The sequence below is a fragment of the Lipophrys pholis genome, assembly GCF_963383615.2.
Source record: "Lipophrys pholis genome assembly, chromosome: 9".
Lineage (NCBI taxonomy): Eukaryota > Metazoa > Chordata > Actinopteri > Blenniiformes > Blenniidae > Lipophrys > Lipophrys pholis.
The window spans coordinates 3798961-3816970 of NC_137639.1; the positions used below are offsets into that span (position 1 = coordinate 3798961).

Here is an 18010-nt window from a genome sequence, read left to right on the forward strand (position 1 = left end):
TACAGAGTGTGTGTGTGCGTGATAGAGAGATTGTGTGAATGGCTATGGAGCGTGTGTTTGTGTGTGTGTTTGTGTGTGTGGTTGTGTGTGTGGTTGTGTTGCAATGCCGTAAAAGCGTCCGCCGCAAGCAGAACCTTTGTTTGGTTCTGTTAGTCCACTTCACGTCTCTGAGCTCGTTCTGTTGAGAAGAGGTACCAGGGTTCAGTTCAAAGGGGTTTTCTACCGAGTTTCAATTTGGGACCGCCGCTGTTCCTGGTCTGTTTTGACCAATGAGTGGCTGGACGTATGGATTTGACGTGACGCTCTGGATTCATGGCCGAGTTTCTATTGGTTCCAAACCTGGGGGAGCAGCCGCTCCAGAAAATTGAGGCAAAAATTAATCAATGGTTTTTTTTATGTTTATCTGAGGGGGACTTGTTGTTTTTCTTGTTAAGTTGAGTGCTTTGTGAGATTTGTGTTGTAAAATGGTTGTTTTGCACCTAAAACTGAAGTGATGTGAATTTAAAGTGTGGACGAAGCCAAGTGGACAGAAAGCCGATTCCAGACAGGACGAACGGACACGTGTGCCTGCACACGCTCTCAGTATTCCTATCAGAAGCCGACAGAGAGGCGGAGAAGCAACAAGCGGGTCGGCTCTGTGATTACAGCCGACATCATCTCAGGAGACCTGTTGCCACGGCAACCGGCAGCCGCTGGATGATCCTTGACTGGTCGGAGGCCCTTCTTTCCCAGCATCCTGTGGTCCTCCATTAGTATTCTGGGAGTTTCTTCCACTCGTGGTTTTATCAGCCCTTCTACTTCCTTTTTTTTTTTTTTGCCTCTCCATCACCACTCACTACACCTCCTCTCTCCCTCCGCCTGTGTCGAGTGTCTGTTCCAGAAATAGCCCTGAAGCACAGCAGCCAGCAGCCACAGATGTGAGGGGAGGCGGGCGAACCGATTGCTCGTCCAGCTCGTCCACAAAAGCGTCTTAAGGATTCATCTGATGTAACAGAGGAGTCGCAGCTGAAGCTTTGTTCATGTCGCGGCTACAGCCCCTCTCACCACTCAGGTTCTTACAGTACGGAGGAACTGCTTCATCTCAGAACACCATCACAACTGTTCTGTAACGTCAAACCGCTTGTTCCACACAAACTCTTCTAATATCATAAGTCCTGAATGTCTCTGCTCACATGTAGAGTTGACCTCGGGAAACACTCACACTTGTTGAGGTTGGTTTTCATGGAGATGTGATGTAAACAAAGCCTGATGTTAAACATGTGATAAATACAAACATGTAGATGATATTAATGCCTGTGAGATTCATTTTTTCAAATAACAGTGCCTGTTCTCTTGCCCCTAATCTTTTACACTCGCTGTGACTGGGACATTTTTCTATTTATCACATGAGCATCTGCAGTTTCCTCCAGCAGTTTTTCAGAAGTTTGTTGACATTGCTGTTTTTAGTCATTATGTCAATTAAGGCACATTCTTTTGTGAATCAATCACAATTCCTCAATTTTTAGTTTTTCATATCTAAGATTTTGTCATTATAATTTTGCAGAGCAAAAATGTGCAGCACACGTCATCATTTTCAGAGTTCAGTTCTGAGCGATGTGTACACTATATTGACAAAAGTATTCACTCGCCTGCCTTCACAAGCACATTACCTTGAGTGACATTGCATTCTTAAACCAGAGGATTTAATCTGATGTCGGTCCAGCTTTTGCAGCTTCAATTCTACCAGGAAGGTTTCCACAAGCTTTAGGAGGGTGTTTATGGGAATTTTTAACCATTGTTCCAGAAGGAAACTTGTGAGTTCAGACATCGATGTGGGATGAAGTCCTGGCTCACAGTCTCCACTCTAATTCCTCCCAAAGGTTTTCCACCATGTAGAGGTCAGGACTCTCTGCAGAGCAGTCAAGTTTTTCAACACCAAACTCTGCTGGAGACCCTGCAATGTTTATCAGACAAGGATTTTTGGCCACACAAGTTCTTCTGCAGGACACTGAACTTGTAAATGTTACAGAGGTTTGTTAGCCGACCATCTTTAAAATGGCCTGTGTGACATCTGGGAACTCGATATCAGATTCAACGACAACCTTTGAATCTTCATTGATGGGATGGAGGTCTGCAACCAGCAGCTCTGGAGTCATGTAACCCTTTAGTCCTTCTGCAGTGACGCCACAGAGAGTTGTGAAAATTCTATGTTAAAAAATAAAAGAAATCTATTGGTATTTTCACCTTTATATCCTGCAGAAACGGGCTAAAACAGCAAAAATGTAAATAAATACAAAATCAACAAGAAAAAGCAAAAATAGCTTAAAAAAAAAAAAAAAAAAAAAAAGAGCCAAAATGGATGAAGCTAAACATCTAAAACAGTTTGAACCACTGGAAAAGGTAAAAGAGTCAAAACAAATGAAATGGTTCAAATGGATGAATCCAATTTCAAAAACATTTTAATTAAAAAAGTGAATGTCTATTGTCCTGCATTGTTCAGTAAGAACTTTCTCTAAACTTCTGACTTTATGGGCTGTGTTATCTTCATTTTTAAAGGTTAAATACGTTTTGTGGCTCTAGATGAAATTAATTTAAGGGAAAAAACATGGAAACGTCTCTTTTGCTCATAAGTTTAACACCTGTACCTTTAGGTATCATTGAACCCACTGATGATAGAACAATCTGACTGAAGGAATCACCAAATCTACCACAGAGGAAGACGCAGCTTCAAGAAACATCTCTACGTGCTGGGAGTTTGTGAGAGCATCTTGATCACTATCGTAAAAGCGGTAACTGGTAAAAATGAATCATTGGCTCATAAATGGCTTTAAAGAATCTCTGAAATGTGGAGCTGAGCTGAAGCAGTTCTGAAAGAAGGTAACTAAAGCGCAGTGTAAATAACGTCCCCAGACCTCAGTGATGCCATTCCAGCACTTCTTCAGTGTTTGTATGAGCGTTGTGACCTCTGACCTGCTGCTGGCTCTGCTCTTCCAGGTTGAGCTTGACTTCCAGGGACTGTCTGGCCTCCAGGAACGCCTTTCGATGCTTCCGGTCTGCCATGTAGTACGACATGATCCCCACCGTGATGGCACAGATGTAGATCACAATGTTGGCCAGCAGCTGGAAAACAGGGAAGTAAACATGAGACTCAACAGCAGACGAAATAATCAAACAAAATGTTGATCAGATTTAAATTCTTTATCCCGTCTGATTCCAAACCTTCAACCAAAACTACTGTGATGGTGGATTCCTGGCCTGGAAGCTATAGTGTGATAACTCGGAAACAGTGCCAAGTTTTGTCTTCAAATGTTGTCATTTGTTCTAAATTCATGTTTGGTCATGATATATTAATTAAAACAGGTTGAAATACAACATGTCAAGCTTATTGTGTTGCTCTTATTCTCTTCAGTGTACGCATAGTGTGATTGTTGGATGAGTCTGATCTATTCGATGGCCTAATCTAATGATCTGGCATCAATTGGTCTGGGCTCCACTCACCACTGGAGCAAAACAGTAGAGGTGATACTCATTCCTGTTTATCAAATGAATGAGGAAGCAACGTTCACAGATTGCATGTGATTATTCCATCATTCTTTCTGAGGGGTGCAACACTAGCAAAGGTTTTGAACCTGAGAGTTTGTTGAGACAAACTGGTCCAAAACCACCTGGAAGAGGAACTGGAAAAGCCTCCTGCATCATTTAAGTCACATGTAGGGAACATTTTGGTTTCCCTGTAAACTACAACCATGACGGAGGACGGTTGGTGGACAGAACCACTACGGTAAGTCGGTATTGTGGCATGAGAAAGCCGTATGAGAGTGGAAATACAGCGAGCATGGTCGCCCACGTGAAGCTACATCATCCTGTATGAATGAGATGCGATCCGATCGTTCCTTTTTGAAATGGACTCACTAAACATCTCTTGTTGCAGCTTCCCATCCGTCTTAATCTTGACTTCAGTAACTCGTAGAAATTACGCAGGCGCAGGACTCTACAGTAGCAGGACTCTGATTGGCCAAACATGCTGACATGCAGATCACAGTTCACGGAAACATAATTACTTACAGATCAGACATTATACTGCGATATGTACGTGGATGTTGATATAATAATAACTTTACAAAAAGCTGTTCAGTGTAAGACTGTAGCAACCGGATATGATTCCCACCATCAACAGTCCAGTAAAGTAAAGTAATCTGTAATATCCACATTGTAGGTTCAGCAGCTTCCTCATGAGTTTGGACTCTATCTTAAAATATTAAAACTCAGGTTGTTAATACACTATTAAACAGCTTCCTCTGACTGCTGGCAGTCTGCTTCTGGTTTCCTCTGTGTGATAAAACTCAAGATGTTCGTTTCATTTTGGCTGCAGAGTTCAGAGGAAAGTCCAAATGTTTACGGAAGTACACTGAATAACTTTTAAAAGTGAAACGCAGCGCAGTGATGAGACGGAATATTATTGACAGCCGGGCACTGGCAGCTGAAAACTGTCCTGAAATGTCAATGTTCCATGAATGTGGCCCCAAGCAAGATGCCACTGTTGTGTAACAGCAGAGTGGAGTCGGGCCGAGCTGATTTGAAACGGGTGTTTAGTGTTTGAACTCATAACCGACAGATTTCCTTTAAAAAAGCAAAATGAAGGCGAGTTTGTTTATTAAGTGATGAAACAACCTCATTGACGATAAATAAAGGAAACCAGCATCACTGACTTACATCTTCTGCTGTGCTTCTGCAGCAACATGAACGTTTCCAAACCTCAAAAGGCTTTTTAATATTATTAAGATAAAGGATGTGTTCATCAAATCTATACAATATACCACACATCTGTCATTACCCCGACATAGTTTTATTATAATAGTCTAATAAGGTGTTGGGTCGTAACAAATGTAAAGTACTGAAGTGCTAATCATTTTTACTTTATTGAGTCACTAACTGATTGCAGTGGAAATTAATAGCACAGTAAGGTTGTTAGTTACTTTTGTGATAAATTTAAAAAAAAAAAAGCTACAGCGCTGCTGCAGTGAAATGATTCCTCCAGTGTGGGCCGTGGCCCTCCAGAGGGCCCGCAAGAAACAGAGGTCATTAACAAACAATCATCAGGACTTCATTTGTCTCACGAGATGAGTTTATATTACATATATATATATATATATATATATATATATATATAAAAAACATAGAAAAATGGCACACAAGATTCAAAATAATAAATACATCGACAGAAGTAAATATCGATTGTGCTCATAAAAACCTTCCACAGCAGTGAGAACAGGCAAGACGGACGGTAACAGAGGCGCCACAGCGAAAAGCCTTTTCTCCTCTTCTATAGTTCCTCTCCTTCGGTTTCTTTCTCCTCTGGATGCTTAAAGTCCAGTTTTACTGCTTTTTAGACAACTTTCACACTCAACAGATCTTTTATACGGCAGTTAAAACTGCATGAAGAATGAGCCTGAGAATTTCCTCTGTAGTTCACGGTAAAAGAGGGAAACTTTCCCCTTTAAACATTTTCTTTTTTCTCAAAAGCACCGTCCACCATCGTCTGACCGACCACGTAAAGCTGGAACAACTGGACCTCTGCTGCTTCCAGACATCTGTTGCTTTCTGCTTCAAACAGGCTGATCACTTCTTGTGACCTCTGAGGAAATGACCGAAACAACTTAGGTATTTTATATGAGTGCAGCACAGAAATAATGTGTGTGAACTCTATCTGACTTTTAGAAATACTGTATGTTGGGGTATTGTTCATTTAAAATATATCATCCAGTCAACCTGAAAACTTGTGTTGCTGCCTTGTTTTCAGCAGGAAAGCAAATTCCCTCAAACTCACACTATCATACTCCACCAGCAGTTAGTACAACTGCGACAGCCTCCAGCTAAATACTTCATTTTTGTCAACCTCTGCGATATCTAAAGAAAAATAAGATCGCCAATCGCTCAGGGGTCTCTATCGGGCAGTCACATGTGGCTCAAGAGCCCTTCTGTACTGGCTAAATGGAGCTTTCAATAAGTATATGTACGTCATTTTCAAAAGAATACAAATTAATAACATGTATAATGGGTGAAATTGTGTCAAAGGAAAAAAAACTACAAAATGTCAAAATGAATTAAAATGTCTGTAGAAGGCCAAAGAGCTAAAACTACTACACTTAACTACTATTAACTAAATTATTTCCACATATTTGTAGTTTTTTCAGATTGAAGCAGTTTTAGCCATTTCAGCAGCTTTTGGCAGAAAAGACTGAAACGTGGTTGTTTTTAACTACTTTACTGATTCTAGCTGTTTTAACCCTTTTTGGCATTTTGACCTTTTTTCACTTTTTAGTGGTTTTAGTTGTTGGACAGTTTAAGTCTTTTGGCAGTTCTAGCAAGTTTTAGTCCTCACAAATATTGAAATAGAATCTCAACCTTTATACTTTATCGTTCTACAGCTGTTACAGTGAGAAATAAAAACAAATCTTTACACCTAAGGTCAACCCGGACCGTGAGCGTTATGGAGAAGGTGTACCACAGATCAGAACCTTGGACGCCCTGACCACAAGTTGAGATGATTCATGATCTAATATCACCAGCGCACTTCTGAATCCACCGCATCAACATTTTATCTCAAAGGGTCTGGAGGACTGGTCAGAAATGTGACATCGACAACGACCCACCTGTCCGTCCGCCCTCACTCACCTGTCGGCCCAGCGCTGCTCCCTGGATGTCTTCCTGCTGCTGCTGGGCGATGGTGACCCCCAGCACCAGGGTGTGCACGCCACAGGACACGGCGGTGATGAGCACGATGGGCGTCAGCCTGAGCGGCAGCGTCAGGAAGAAGGAGAAGCTGAAGAACGCCTGCCAGCCCACCGTGTCGCTGGCCTGGTGGAAGCGAGCGTAGCTCAGACCCAGGTAGCAGAATATCTGGGCCGCTATGAGCACCCACAAGGCGTAGGGCACCACCCGCCTGGAGATGCGGTCCGGCAGCAGCCCGAAGCGGCACAGCAGGTAGAGGACCACGTCCGCTGCCAGTCCCACCGACGCCACGAGAACGGAGGGCAGCTTGTCAGTGGTGTAGACCACTGTGCACATTACGATGATGTAGCTGTCAAAGAGCGCAGCAAACACCACCAGCACCAGCAGGGTCTCATGTCTCTGCCGTCTGAAGTAGGTTTGGTACAGGTTCTCAAGGGACTCGGGTGCAAAGGTGAGGCGCATGAAGCGGGGCAGGCAGAGGCAGCAGCCCGAACTCCGCACCGTCACCTCGTGGGTCCGGCCCACCGCCTGCCCCGGGTCAGAGGGCAGCGTCACGGAGCAGTCCGCCGAGTACTCCGCAGAGTACTCCGGCTCAGAAAAGGCTCTGTTCCGAGGCATGACGGAGAGCGTCAGCGTCCTGCCGTCAATCCGGCACCGGGACCAGGGAGAGCGAATCCTAAAGGAAGCCTCAGGTAAACATTCCCCCCCGAGAGCCACTGCTGATCGTCAGGACCGAGAGCTGGAGACACGTCCTCTTACATCTCTCCATCCACTGCTGGCATTCGACTCACTCAGTCCTGTGTCACAGACTCGCACTGAGCCTGCCTACTCCGCATCTATGATATCCAATCAGCGTCCGCGACTCGCCTCCTTCTTCAGCTCCACACATGTGAGCGCGTGCGCTGTTTTCCACGGCTGGCCTCCATTCTCGTGCTCTGCTTCATGTCGGGGCGGTTTGCTTCCTCGTCGGCCCGGCAGCTGCACTCATGCTCGTACTTCTTTGGTCTACATCGCGCCTGTCGTGCCTCTGTGCCGGGGAGCCTCCAGCATGAAGGCCTCGCATAACTGCACCTCACGTGGCCTGCACAAAGAGGGACAGCAAGGAGAAAGTTAACATCCTCCTAACAGATGTTTTCGTTTCATATTCACAGAGAAAACAAAAATCAACAAAAACCAGATGATGGGGGCAGGAGGGTACAAAGAACCAGTAACTCGCACTACAAATCAAGGAAATACAGGTCAGTCACTCTGTCTCGGTCCTGTTTACAGCGTTTCCAAGAAAATGTTGATTCCTCCTCTCGTTTCTCCAGGAAGGAGGAATGTCAACAGGACAGGATCAACAGGACTTGGTCATATGTTGGACGATGTTATTCTCCGAATCCAAGCAGCTTCATCAGTTCATATTGTTCCTACGACTTGGCGAGCCCGTCTGATGTTTTTCAGTTAAAACTATAAATTTGTGTTACGTTTGGCTGTTGGCTTAAACTTGACATGGCGATGGTGTTCACGGTCTTTGGAAAAGGCACTTTTATTTCACAACCCCTCCTCTTTGACGAGGGAAAACGCAGCATTTCTACAGCATTTCGTCGTCCTGCAGAAGAGCCCCATTGTAAGTGGTTGTAAGGTGATCAACAACAATAACAATGGAGGATTCAGAGTATTTGTGCTGCGCTGACCATTTTTTTAACTTAACAAAGTGTACTTTTTTTGGTCATATCAGAGGAATTTATTTTTTGTGCGAACCAAAGTCAGTGTGAACCAGTGATTCTCAACTGGTGGGTCGAGGCCCAAAAGTGGCTGGTGATTCACCAGAAACTCGAATGTTGGTGATGCGAGTTGAAATCCGTGGTTTCACACTGTTAAAGAAGACCAAGATGTGCTTATCAAGCAGTGCAAATCACAGGTATGACAAAGAACATGACTTTCTGTTGAAGACAACAGGGGACAAATATTTCGCTCTGTTTTGTGAAGAGAAACGTTGGCAAGGACGAAACAATGAAAAATCTAAATCTTCACATTAATGCCTGAAAAACACAACTGAGGCTGAAATTACTGCAGTGACAAGCAAAATACAGCTAAATGAGAATAAAATAAAGACAGTATTTGTGTCTCGTTGTCCACAGCTCATCATTTTGTCCTTGATATGACTTTTATTTTCCTGCTTTATACCGCTGTATTTTATTTGACTATCTCAGGTTCAAACTGGGTTCTATTTTTAATTGAACGTATTTTTAAATTTCAAAACTTTTGTTCATTTGGTTGACATCTTTACGTTCAGAGTTGGTAGTTAATGGTTGAAGCTGTACCAGCAGAGAACTGCTGTGCCAATCAACCGATTTACTTGATGTCCTTCATGGAGACCAAGTCGAACATCTGAGGGCCCGTTCACGTCACGTTTTCAAGTGAAAACTAAACTTTTGTTGCATTTTGGGGTCCGTTTACACGACAACGGTGCGCAAAGCCACTGAAAACACAACTTTTTGTAAATGCCTGGGCGAACTATGTGTGGATGCTGCATGTTGACCCCGGCAGTGATGAATGGTCCTTCTGCACATGCTCACTAGATGGACAATAACAACAATATCTGTCTCCGTGGTGTCATGACTCCCAGTCCATAATCTCCCGGGACTTGGTAGTTTTATAGTTGAGAGCCTCCGTAATAACAATCCAACTTGGTCGTCTGTCCATATGAAAGGCCACGTACTACCATTGTTCAGAGCTTATTGTTCTCTGCAGGCATGAGTGAGGTTTTAATACAAAAAACAAACAACAGCACCCACTAGTGGCCCTACAGGAAAACTCCATTGTTTTCACTTCAAACATTGTCGTGTAAACAGGGTCTGAATCTCTCGATCTTTAGATCGTCAACACAACATCAACATTCACAATATAGAAGACTGACTTAACAGCAACCAATTCATCCCAGTCTCACAGCAACTTGTGTTATACCGACATTTGTCCACAGACAAAAAAGTTATTTCACAAAATTGCCTAAAAGAAAAGCTCCAAAGATGTAACATAGGTACGTTTCATCAGCCTATTCTTTACCGTGGCAGACTTCAGGTCACGTGACTGCCGCATTTTATTTGATAGTGAATTGACCCATGGGTAGCAGCCACACAGAGCAGAGCTCGGGGGGAGCTGAGGGTCTTGCTCAGGGACCCCCCATGCATGTTTTTTGGACTTTTTAGAGGAAACCACACACACATACGTGGAGAACGTCCACACAGAACGACCCCATATTTGAACCCACGGCCTTCTCGCTGTGAGGCGAGAGCATTAAGTACTGTACCACCATGTGAAATAATACGATCTGTACTACAAGTATTCAGCTTTTCAAATGATTCTGGAGTGTTTCTCTAGATATTTGTGCTCATTCTGTAGAGCCGGCGTCTCCAACACTGGTCCTGAGAGTCTCCTGTTCCGCATGTTTTGGGTTCCACACCTGAGGACAATGAGGTTTCATGGCTTGATGATGACATGATCAATAGATTGAGATCTGTTGAACCAGGAAGTCCTCAAAAACATGCTGGACAGCAGCTTTCTACAACCAGCTGAAAAACACTGCTGTTTGTGACAGGTCTCTCCACCTCCACCTCCACCTCCACCCAGCCTCTGCAGGCTGGTCTGGGGCGGGGGGACGTGTGATTTGGGGCTGGACTGGGGCTCCTGAGCCCCCCTCAGCTGTGGCCGGGGGACAGCCGGCTTGGTGAAGGGCAGCTGCCGGCCTCCAGGCTCTGTGCCGGCCGAAGCTGTCCGCGGTGGGCCTACCGCAGCTACATGTTGCTCCTGCAGCCTCTCGACAGAAACATGGTGATCAGCACCGGGGACACGGACACGGGGACCCGGGGACACCTACACGGACACGGGGACCCGGGGACCTCAGGTGGTCAGAGGACCCCGTCCGGCACTTTAATGGCCGTTTCAGCAGCATCAGTGGCCGATCGGGTTTATTTCAGGGAAACTTTGGCCTTCATCCACCCGGAGGAATCTCCACATCCAGCCGCTCCGCCGGAGCCTCATCTTTTCCTCCCATCCGGAGGATCGAGCCCTTGTCGGCGCTCAGCCTCCTCTTACCTACCGTGTGTGCAGCCGGGGGTCCGCTCCTCCGGGCGGGATCGTTGTTCCGCACGGACAGATGTGGTCGTCAGCGGGCCGCTACGACCGCCGCCACGCCCGGTGGTCCTCGGCGTGACCGCGACAAGCGTAGCAGAGAAGCCCGGGGGAAAGTGGCCTCATCGCGCTCTCATGCTCCCGCTCCTCGGCGCTGTTTACCGCAGAATACACGGAACACTTTCACCGTCAAGCTGCCCGAGCTGAGAGCGCGACTTCCGCCGAGCGTCAAAACACACGCGCGCGCGCGCACACACACACACTAGTTCTGGGGGGAAACACATTTTTGGCTCACAAATTAAAAAAAAACAACTAATATATAAGAAAGAAAAGTCTCACCAGTTACAAGTGAGACTTTGTTTAACTGGTAAACTAGTGAGCTGATCAATGTCCACTAGTAGTCAAGCACAGATTTAGCTTACTAGTTAGTTTCCAACTCACTTTGGTCTGAACTTCATAAACTAGTGGGAAACGAAATATAAACTAGTCTAATTAAGAAAGACAGAAGCATTAATTGGTAAAATCTAGTGATGAGGAAGCTGTTTAATATCGTTGTTAGTATTCCTGAACTAACCCATGGTTTTAGCCTAAAAGACTCTTAACTTGTCAAATGCTGAAGTTCTTAAAGTGCGGTAGTACCTCTGAAAGTGAAAGCCAAACCGCTTTAAAGCTCAAATCTAAAAATGCAAACCAGTACAGATGTCATGGGCGAATGAGCACTCAGCCTCTGGACTGAAGCAGGAAGTTAAAGGTAAATAAAGCGTGTGATGATGTGTTTCTACAGGTAGACGAAGCAGAGCAGCCTCTCTGGCTGTTTGTCGAAGCAGCCACGGGTGGTGTTGGGTACCTTTACATGTCTCCCTCTCTAAAATGCTCCTTTTATGCAGTACTATGTCAGATATTTGAGCTTTCATCATTTAACCATTTAACCACATACTTCTGAGATTTGAGGTGAAAGACTATCAGTCAAGTCAGACGACTGTAATTAATTATAGCTAAACCCAACTTACCTCAGTGTTGGTCAAGTTACTTGGAAATAGTAATTAGCTACCAACTACTTCTCTGAGAAAGTAATAAAATTACTTGACTGAAAACTCATTTTTGAAAGTAATTAGGTACTTTAATCATTACTTTACTTTAATCGTAACTTTACTTAGTTACTTCCTAAAACATGACGCACAACCTGAACACACTGTAAAGCAAAAGACGTTTCAGCCTCTTTCAAATTTTCTGCATATTCCATCATAAGCTGAATTAAATGAAAGACTGTCTTTTTTTTCCAAACTGTTCGACCCAATCTTTTAACTTTATGCATATTACATCACGCAGAAATTATATTAAATGCAACAGTCTCTGATTTGAAGAAAACAGTTGCACAGTCACAAGTATTTCTTCTGTGAACTTATGTTTTTGATTATTCTACCATATAAAGTGAAAATGTTTTTAGTTTATATACTCTTTCATTCAAATAGATATAAATAATACAGCAATAAAATGATTAAACTCAATGTCTGTCCTGACTGCATTCCAGATTACTTTGCTGTGCCGGCTGGCTTTGTGCCTTGCTCAGATTTGAGGTGGAATTTTCACTGTAGATAAAAGTATTCTTCACACAGAGTGCACAGCCGACGCTCATGGTTTTGTCATTGTTTACGGCGTAATCTCAAAGTAATTCCGGTGCCTCTGAGCATTAAACACTGCTCTGTCCTGCTCTCTCCCACGCTCCATGTTGTCTCTTGTTGATCATTACGTCCCTGATGTTTACACTGACGTCACTCCGCTGGTACATCTTTGTCACGAGACAGTTTCACAAATCAAAATTTTTTTCATTGGGTCAAGTCATGGAGAGGTCTTCTTTGGACGTTTATATGATGTCCAGACAAGACGTCCTTGCAATGTCCATGAAAGACGCACAAAAAAACTTTCATTGTGGCCTCCCTGAAGACGTCTTAAAGACGATGTCTTAAAGACGACGTCATCTGGACCGCTGTTGCTCAGTGGGAATGGTTGCATGAATGGGGCAAGCTCCTTTCAAAATGTAAGTGTCCATGCTCAGGCTGTGGCTTCCAGCCCGAAGACCCACTAAACTTTAGAAGCTCAGATTTGATTGGCTGACGCCAGTGGAGACGCTGTATCACCGAACAGGAGTGAGTCATGATAAATGGCAGCTTATGCCCAGCAGGAGCTGTGATGATGTAGTTTGATACTGGAGGTAAACTGAGTGATGTGGTGACGAGCCGCTTGTAAGAATTCTTGTAGCTTATAAATTTGCTGCTGGTCTAGAATGCTCGCCCTTCATGTGGGAGGCCAGGGTTCAATTCCCAGCCCAGATGCAGTTCTATATATTAATTTATTTTTGATCGTCTATCCCCCAGTGCTCAACCTTTTCACGGGATGGTTGTCATAATGCATTTTTTGCTAAAATATTGTGCACAAGCTTTCAAAAGCCACTTCTGGCCATTTGCCCTGTGCGAACCACTCGACCACTGTAAGCCCATCAGAACTTGTCATGATCCCTGTCAGTTCCGGTCATGCCCAGGGCGCGCCGCTGTTTCTCCGGCTCATTCCTGCTGCTCTGCCCTGCCCTGCACTCAGCCTCGCACACCTGCTCTGCATTAGTGATTACTCTGCTTTAAATCACAGGAAGCTCTCACCACCTTCGTCAGTCCGTCTGATCTCCACAGTCACGTCAACTCCTCACTCTGAACACTTCAAGCCATCGTGGACCCAACTCTGCCTGTTCTTCGACAACGTCTCTGCCTGCTCCCTCTCGGTACCTCTGCCAGCGGTTATTGGACTTCTTTTGTTTGCCTTTTTTCCAAGATTAAAGTTCCTAAGTTTTTTCCTCGCAACCTGTCTCTGCGTCTGCATTCTGGGTCCAGCCCTATCTCTTGGTGGGAAGTCCAGAGCTCATGACAGAACGGACTGACCAAAAGATGGACCCAGCAGACTCTGACCCTGTCCGGCGTGCGCTGAGGACCCAGGGACAAAGGATTGCACAGCAGGAGGAGCAGCTAACGTCCATGCACACATACATAAAGGACACAACAGCACGCCAGGAGGCGCTGATCCATGGTTTAAGTGCACAACTGAACTCTCTCACCCAGGTGCTGTGTCGGGAGGGTGGACCGTCCTCTGATTCCGTCTCCTCTCCTGCTCCAGACAGGGACCAGCCTGCTCCCCCTGCCGCTCGGACTGCACTGCAGCTGTCAAGCCCTGAGAAATTTTCTGGGGAATCTGGTGATGTCCGGACATTCCTGACGCAATGTGAACTACACTTTGAACTTCAAGCCTCTGCCTTCCCTTCCGATCGAGCCAGGGTCGCCTTCATCCTGTCCCACCTGACCGGTCGTGCTGCTGCCTGGGCCACTGCAGAGTGGTCGCGCCGATCGGACGTTTGCTCATCCCTGGTCACCTTCACCCAAGCTCTCAGTCAGGTATTTCAACAGACCTCTCCGGGGCGGGAAGCCTCTCGCTCACTCCTTAAGCTCCGACAGGGAGGACGCCGTGCGGCAGACTACGCCATCCAGTTCCGCACCCTGGCCGCCGAGAGTGACTGGAACCCTGCAGCGCTGAATGAGGCCTTCTTCCAGGGGCTCTCTGAGCCCATCAGGACCGCCATGGTCGCCATCGATCCGCCAGCAGAGCTGGATGCTCTGATCGCCCTCGCCATCAAGATTGACCGCCGCCTGCCGGAGAGGGAGAGAGCGAGAGTAGGCCCCGCTTCTGGGAGTTCTCCGCCGCAGAGTCGGAGGAGTGACCCCGCCAGTCTTCCAGCCTTCCCATCACCATCGTCCTCCCGACCCTGCGCTGAGGAGCCCATGCAGATTGGACAAACCCGTCTCTCCCAGGAGGAGAGACTCAGGCGACAGAGAGAGGGCAGGTGCTTTTATTGCGGCGAGTTAGGACACACAGTCAGCCAATGCCAGGTAAAGGCTGCCCGATCCCCCAAGAGACAACGACTCCCGGTGAGTGATGCCATCTTCATAAACACTGTTAGCCAGGTCCAGCCACAGGTCGAGCTGGCCGCTAATCATGACACTATCTCCGTGCCTGCATTAATTGAATCTGGGGCCGAAGCCAATTTGATTCACTCCCATCTTGCCAGGTCACTAGCTCTGCAACTCATCGAGCTCCCGCGCCCCCTGGAGGTGAAGGCCGTTGACGGCTCTCTTTTGGGCAGAATAACTCACCGTACCCAGACCGTTCAAGTAAGCTTCCCAGACTGTCACAGTGAGACTATCAGTTTCCATGTTTTTCCAGAAATGTCCCATGACATCATTCTTGGTCAACCCTGGCTAGCATTACACAATCCCCAGATAGATTGGGCAACCGGACAAATCAGGGGCTGGGGGGAGAGGTGTAAGGACACTTGTTTTGCTAGAGGGGTTAATATTGAACCAGATCACCAGAATCCTGACCTGGCTACCGTCCCATCCTGTTACCATAGTTTAGCCGAAGTCTTTAGTAAGAGAAAGGCCACCACTCTACCTCCTCACCGTGTATACGACTGTGCTATTGACTTGGTTCCGGGTTCTTCCCCATCCCGTGGAAAGCTCTATTCCCTCACGGTACCTGAACGCTCCGCCATGGAGAAGTACATTAAAGACTCCCTTGCTGCTGGTCTAATCAGGCCCTCCACCTCACCTGCAGGGGCCGGCTTCTTTTTTGTTGGCAAGAAGGATGGGTCCCTGCGCCCCTGTATCGACTACAGAGCACTAAACAAGATTACAGTCAAGAATCGGTACCCTCTCCCACTCATCTCCACTGCCTTTGAGCTCCTTGAGGGGGCCAAGGTATTTACGAAACTGGACCTCCGCAACGCCTACCACTTAGTCAGAATCAGAGAGGGAGATGAGTGGAAGACTGCCTTTAACACCCCCACAGGCCACTATGAATACCTTGTCATGCCTTTTGGATTAACTAACGCTCCCGCCGTTTTCCAGAACTTTGTTAACGATGTCCTGAGGGATTATCTGAACGTCTTTACTTTTGTGTACCTCGATGACATCCTGATCTTCTCTCCCGATAAAGAGTCTCACATGCAGCATGTCCGGTTAGTCCTCCAGAGGCTGATGCAGAACCACCTGTATGTGAAAGCCGAGAAATGTGAGTTCCACAAACCCTCTGTATCCTTCCTTGGGTTTGTGTTTGCTGAGGGAGTAGTAGAGATGGACGCTGGAAAGATAACTGCTGTGATTAACTGGCCTACTCCCAAGTCTCGCAAGGACGTCCAGAGGTTCCTAGGTTTTGCTAACTTCTATCGCAAGTTCATTCGCAACTACAGCTCTATTGCTTCACCCCTGCATGCTCTCACTTCTCCTCTTAGGTCGTTTGTATGGAGCCCTGAATGCCAGTCTGCATTTCAGGCCCTTAAGGAGCGTTTCTCATCAGCCCCTGTTCTCACTCTCCCCGACACCAGTCTGCAGTTCACAGTGGAGGTGGATGCCTCCGAGGTTGGGGTAGGAGCCGTTCTGTCACAAGTTAGTCCCAAGGACCATCGGCTTCACCCCTGTGCCTTTTTGTCTAGGAAGTTGTCTTTGGCTGAGCGTAACTACGATGTGGGGGACAGGGAACTACTGGCGGTGAAACTGGCTCTTCAAGAGTGGAGACATTGGCTGGAGGGAGCTCCTCACCCTTTCCAGGTTTGGACAGATCATAAGAACCTCGAGTATCTTAAGACGGCCAAAAGGTTAAACGCACGGCAGGCCCGTTGGTCCTTATTCTTCAGCAGGTTTAATTTTTCCATTAACTTTAGACCAGGTTCCAAGAACGTTAAACCTGATGCGCTGTCCCGTTTGTTTGAATCCGATACTGTACCATCCGAGCCCAAGTCAATCCTTCCAGCGTCCTGTTTTGTTTCCGCGTTCTCGTGGGGAATCAGAGACAGGGTCAGGCAGGCCTTAGACCAGGTGGACGTTCCACCAGAGTGTCCGACAGGGAGACTGTATGTGGTTCCTGAGCTTAGGGGGGCAGTCATTGATTGGGCCCACACTCTCAAGACTTCTTGTCATCCAGGTATTACCAAGACCATGTTCGTCATAGCTCAGGGGTTCTGGTGGGCCAACATGCGTAGGGACGTTACTGAATACATAAAGGCCTGCACCATCTGTGCCACATGCAAATCCTCTAAACAGAGGGTAGTGGGGGAGCTGAGACCACTCTCTATCCCCAACAGGCCTTGGTCGCACCTTGCCATGGACTTTGTTTCTGGCCTGCCGCCGTCTGCAGGCAACACTACTGTCCTTACGGTGGTAGACCGTTTTTCCAAGATGGTGCATTTCATTCCCCTCCCGAAGCTGCCCTCGGCCAAGGAACTAGCTGAGATAATGTTAAGGCATGTGTTCAGACTCCATGGGTTCCCCTCAGACATTGTCTCGGACAGAGGACCTCAGTTTGTTTCCCACTTCTGGAAGGAGTTCTGCAACCTCCTGGGCGCCAGCGTGAGCCTGTCTTCTGGTTTCCACCCCCAGACTAATGGCCAATCGGAGCGCCTCAACCAGGAGCTGGAAACAGGTTTGCGTTGTCTGGCATCCCAGGAGCCGTCCTCGTGGGCTGACAAGCTCATTTGGTTGGAATATGCTCACAATACATTACCTTCCTCATCAACTGGTTTCTCCCCTTTTCATGTTGTGCACGGTTTTCAACCACCTTTGTTCCTCTCCATTGACTCTCAGTCCACAGTCCCATCCGCGTTGACCTTGGTCCGGCGCTGCAAGAGGGTATGGGAGCGAGCTCGGCAGAACCTCGTCAAGATGTCCTCTGCGTACAAGGTGGCTGCCGATCGCAAGAGGACTCCAGCCCCTGAGTACCAGGAGGGTCAAAGGGTTTGGCTCTCAACACGTCATCTGCCCCTACGGGTTCAGTGCCGTAAGCTCGCACCCAGGTTTGTGGGTCCTTTCCCTGTATCCAAGGTTGTTAACTCTGTGACTGTGAAGTTGAAACTACCCAGGTCAATGCGGGTACATCCAGTTTTTCATGTCAGCCAAGTCAAGCCCACGGCGGACAGCACCCTGGTTCCTCCAGTCAAACCACCTCCTCCCGCCCGGATCGTCGATGGTGGCCCTGTCTTTACTGTAAGAAAGTTGCTAGCTGCTCGCCGTCGGGGTCGAGGCATGCAATACCTGGTCGACTGGGAGGGATATGGTCCTGAGGAGCGTATGTGGGTTCCCTCCCGGTTCATCAT

The 18010-nt window shown here is 46.9% G+C and overlaps 1 protein-coding gene across 1 annotated transcript in view; it reads right to left on the reverse strand.

Annotated features, from left to right (window-relative positions):
- Window positions 1–7488, reverse strand: part of adcy3a (adenylate cyclase 3a) — a 42877-nt gene extending 35389 nt beyond the window's left edge. The window contains exons 1-2 of the mRNA XM_080471005.1: window positions 6655–7488; window positions 2950–3099 (exon numbers count right to left, since the gene is read on the reverse strand). Coding sequence (XP_080327131.1) covers window positions 2950–3099; window positions 6655–7329 — 825 coding nt within the window. The 5' untranslated portion in view covers window positions 7330–7488. The remainder of the gene's footprint in view (window positions 1–2949; window positions 3100–6654) is intronic.
- Between the last annotated feature and the right edge of the window lie 10522 nt (window positions 7489–18010).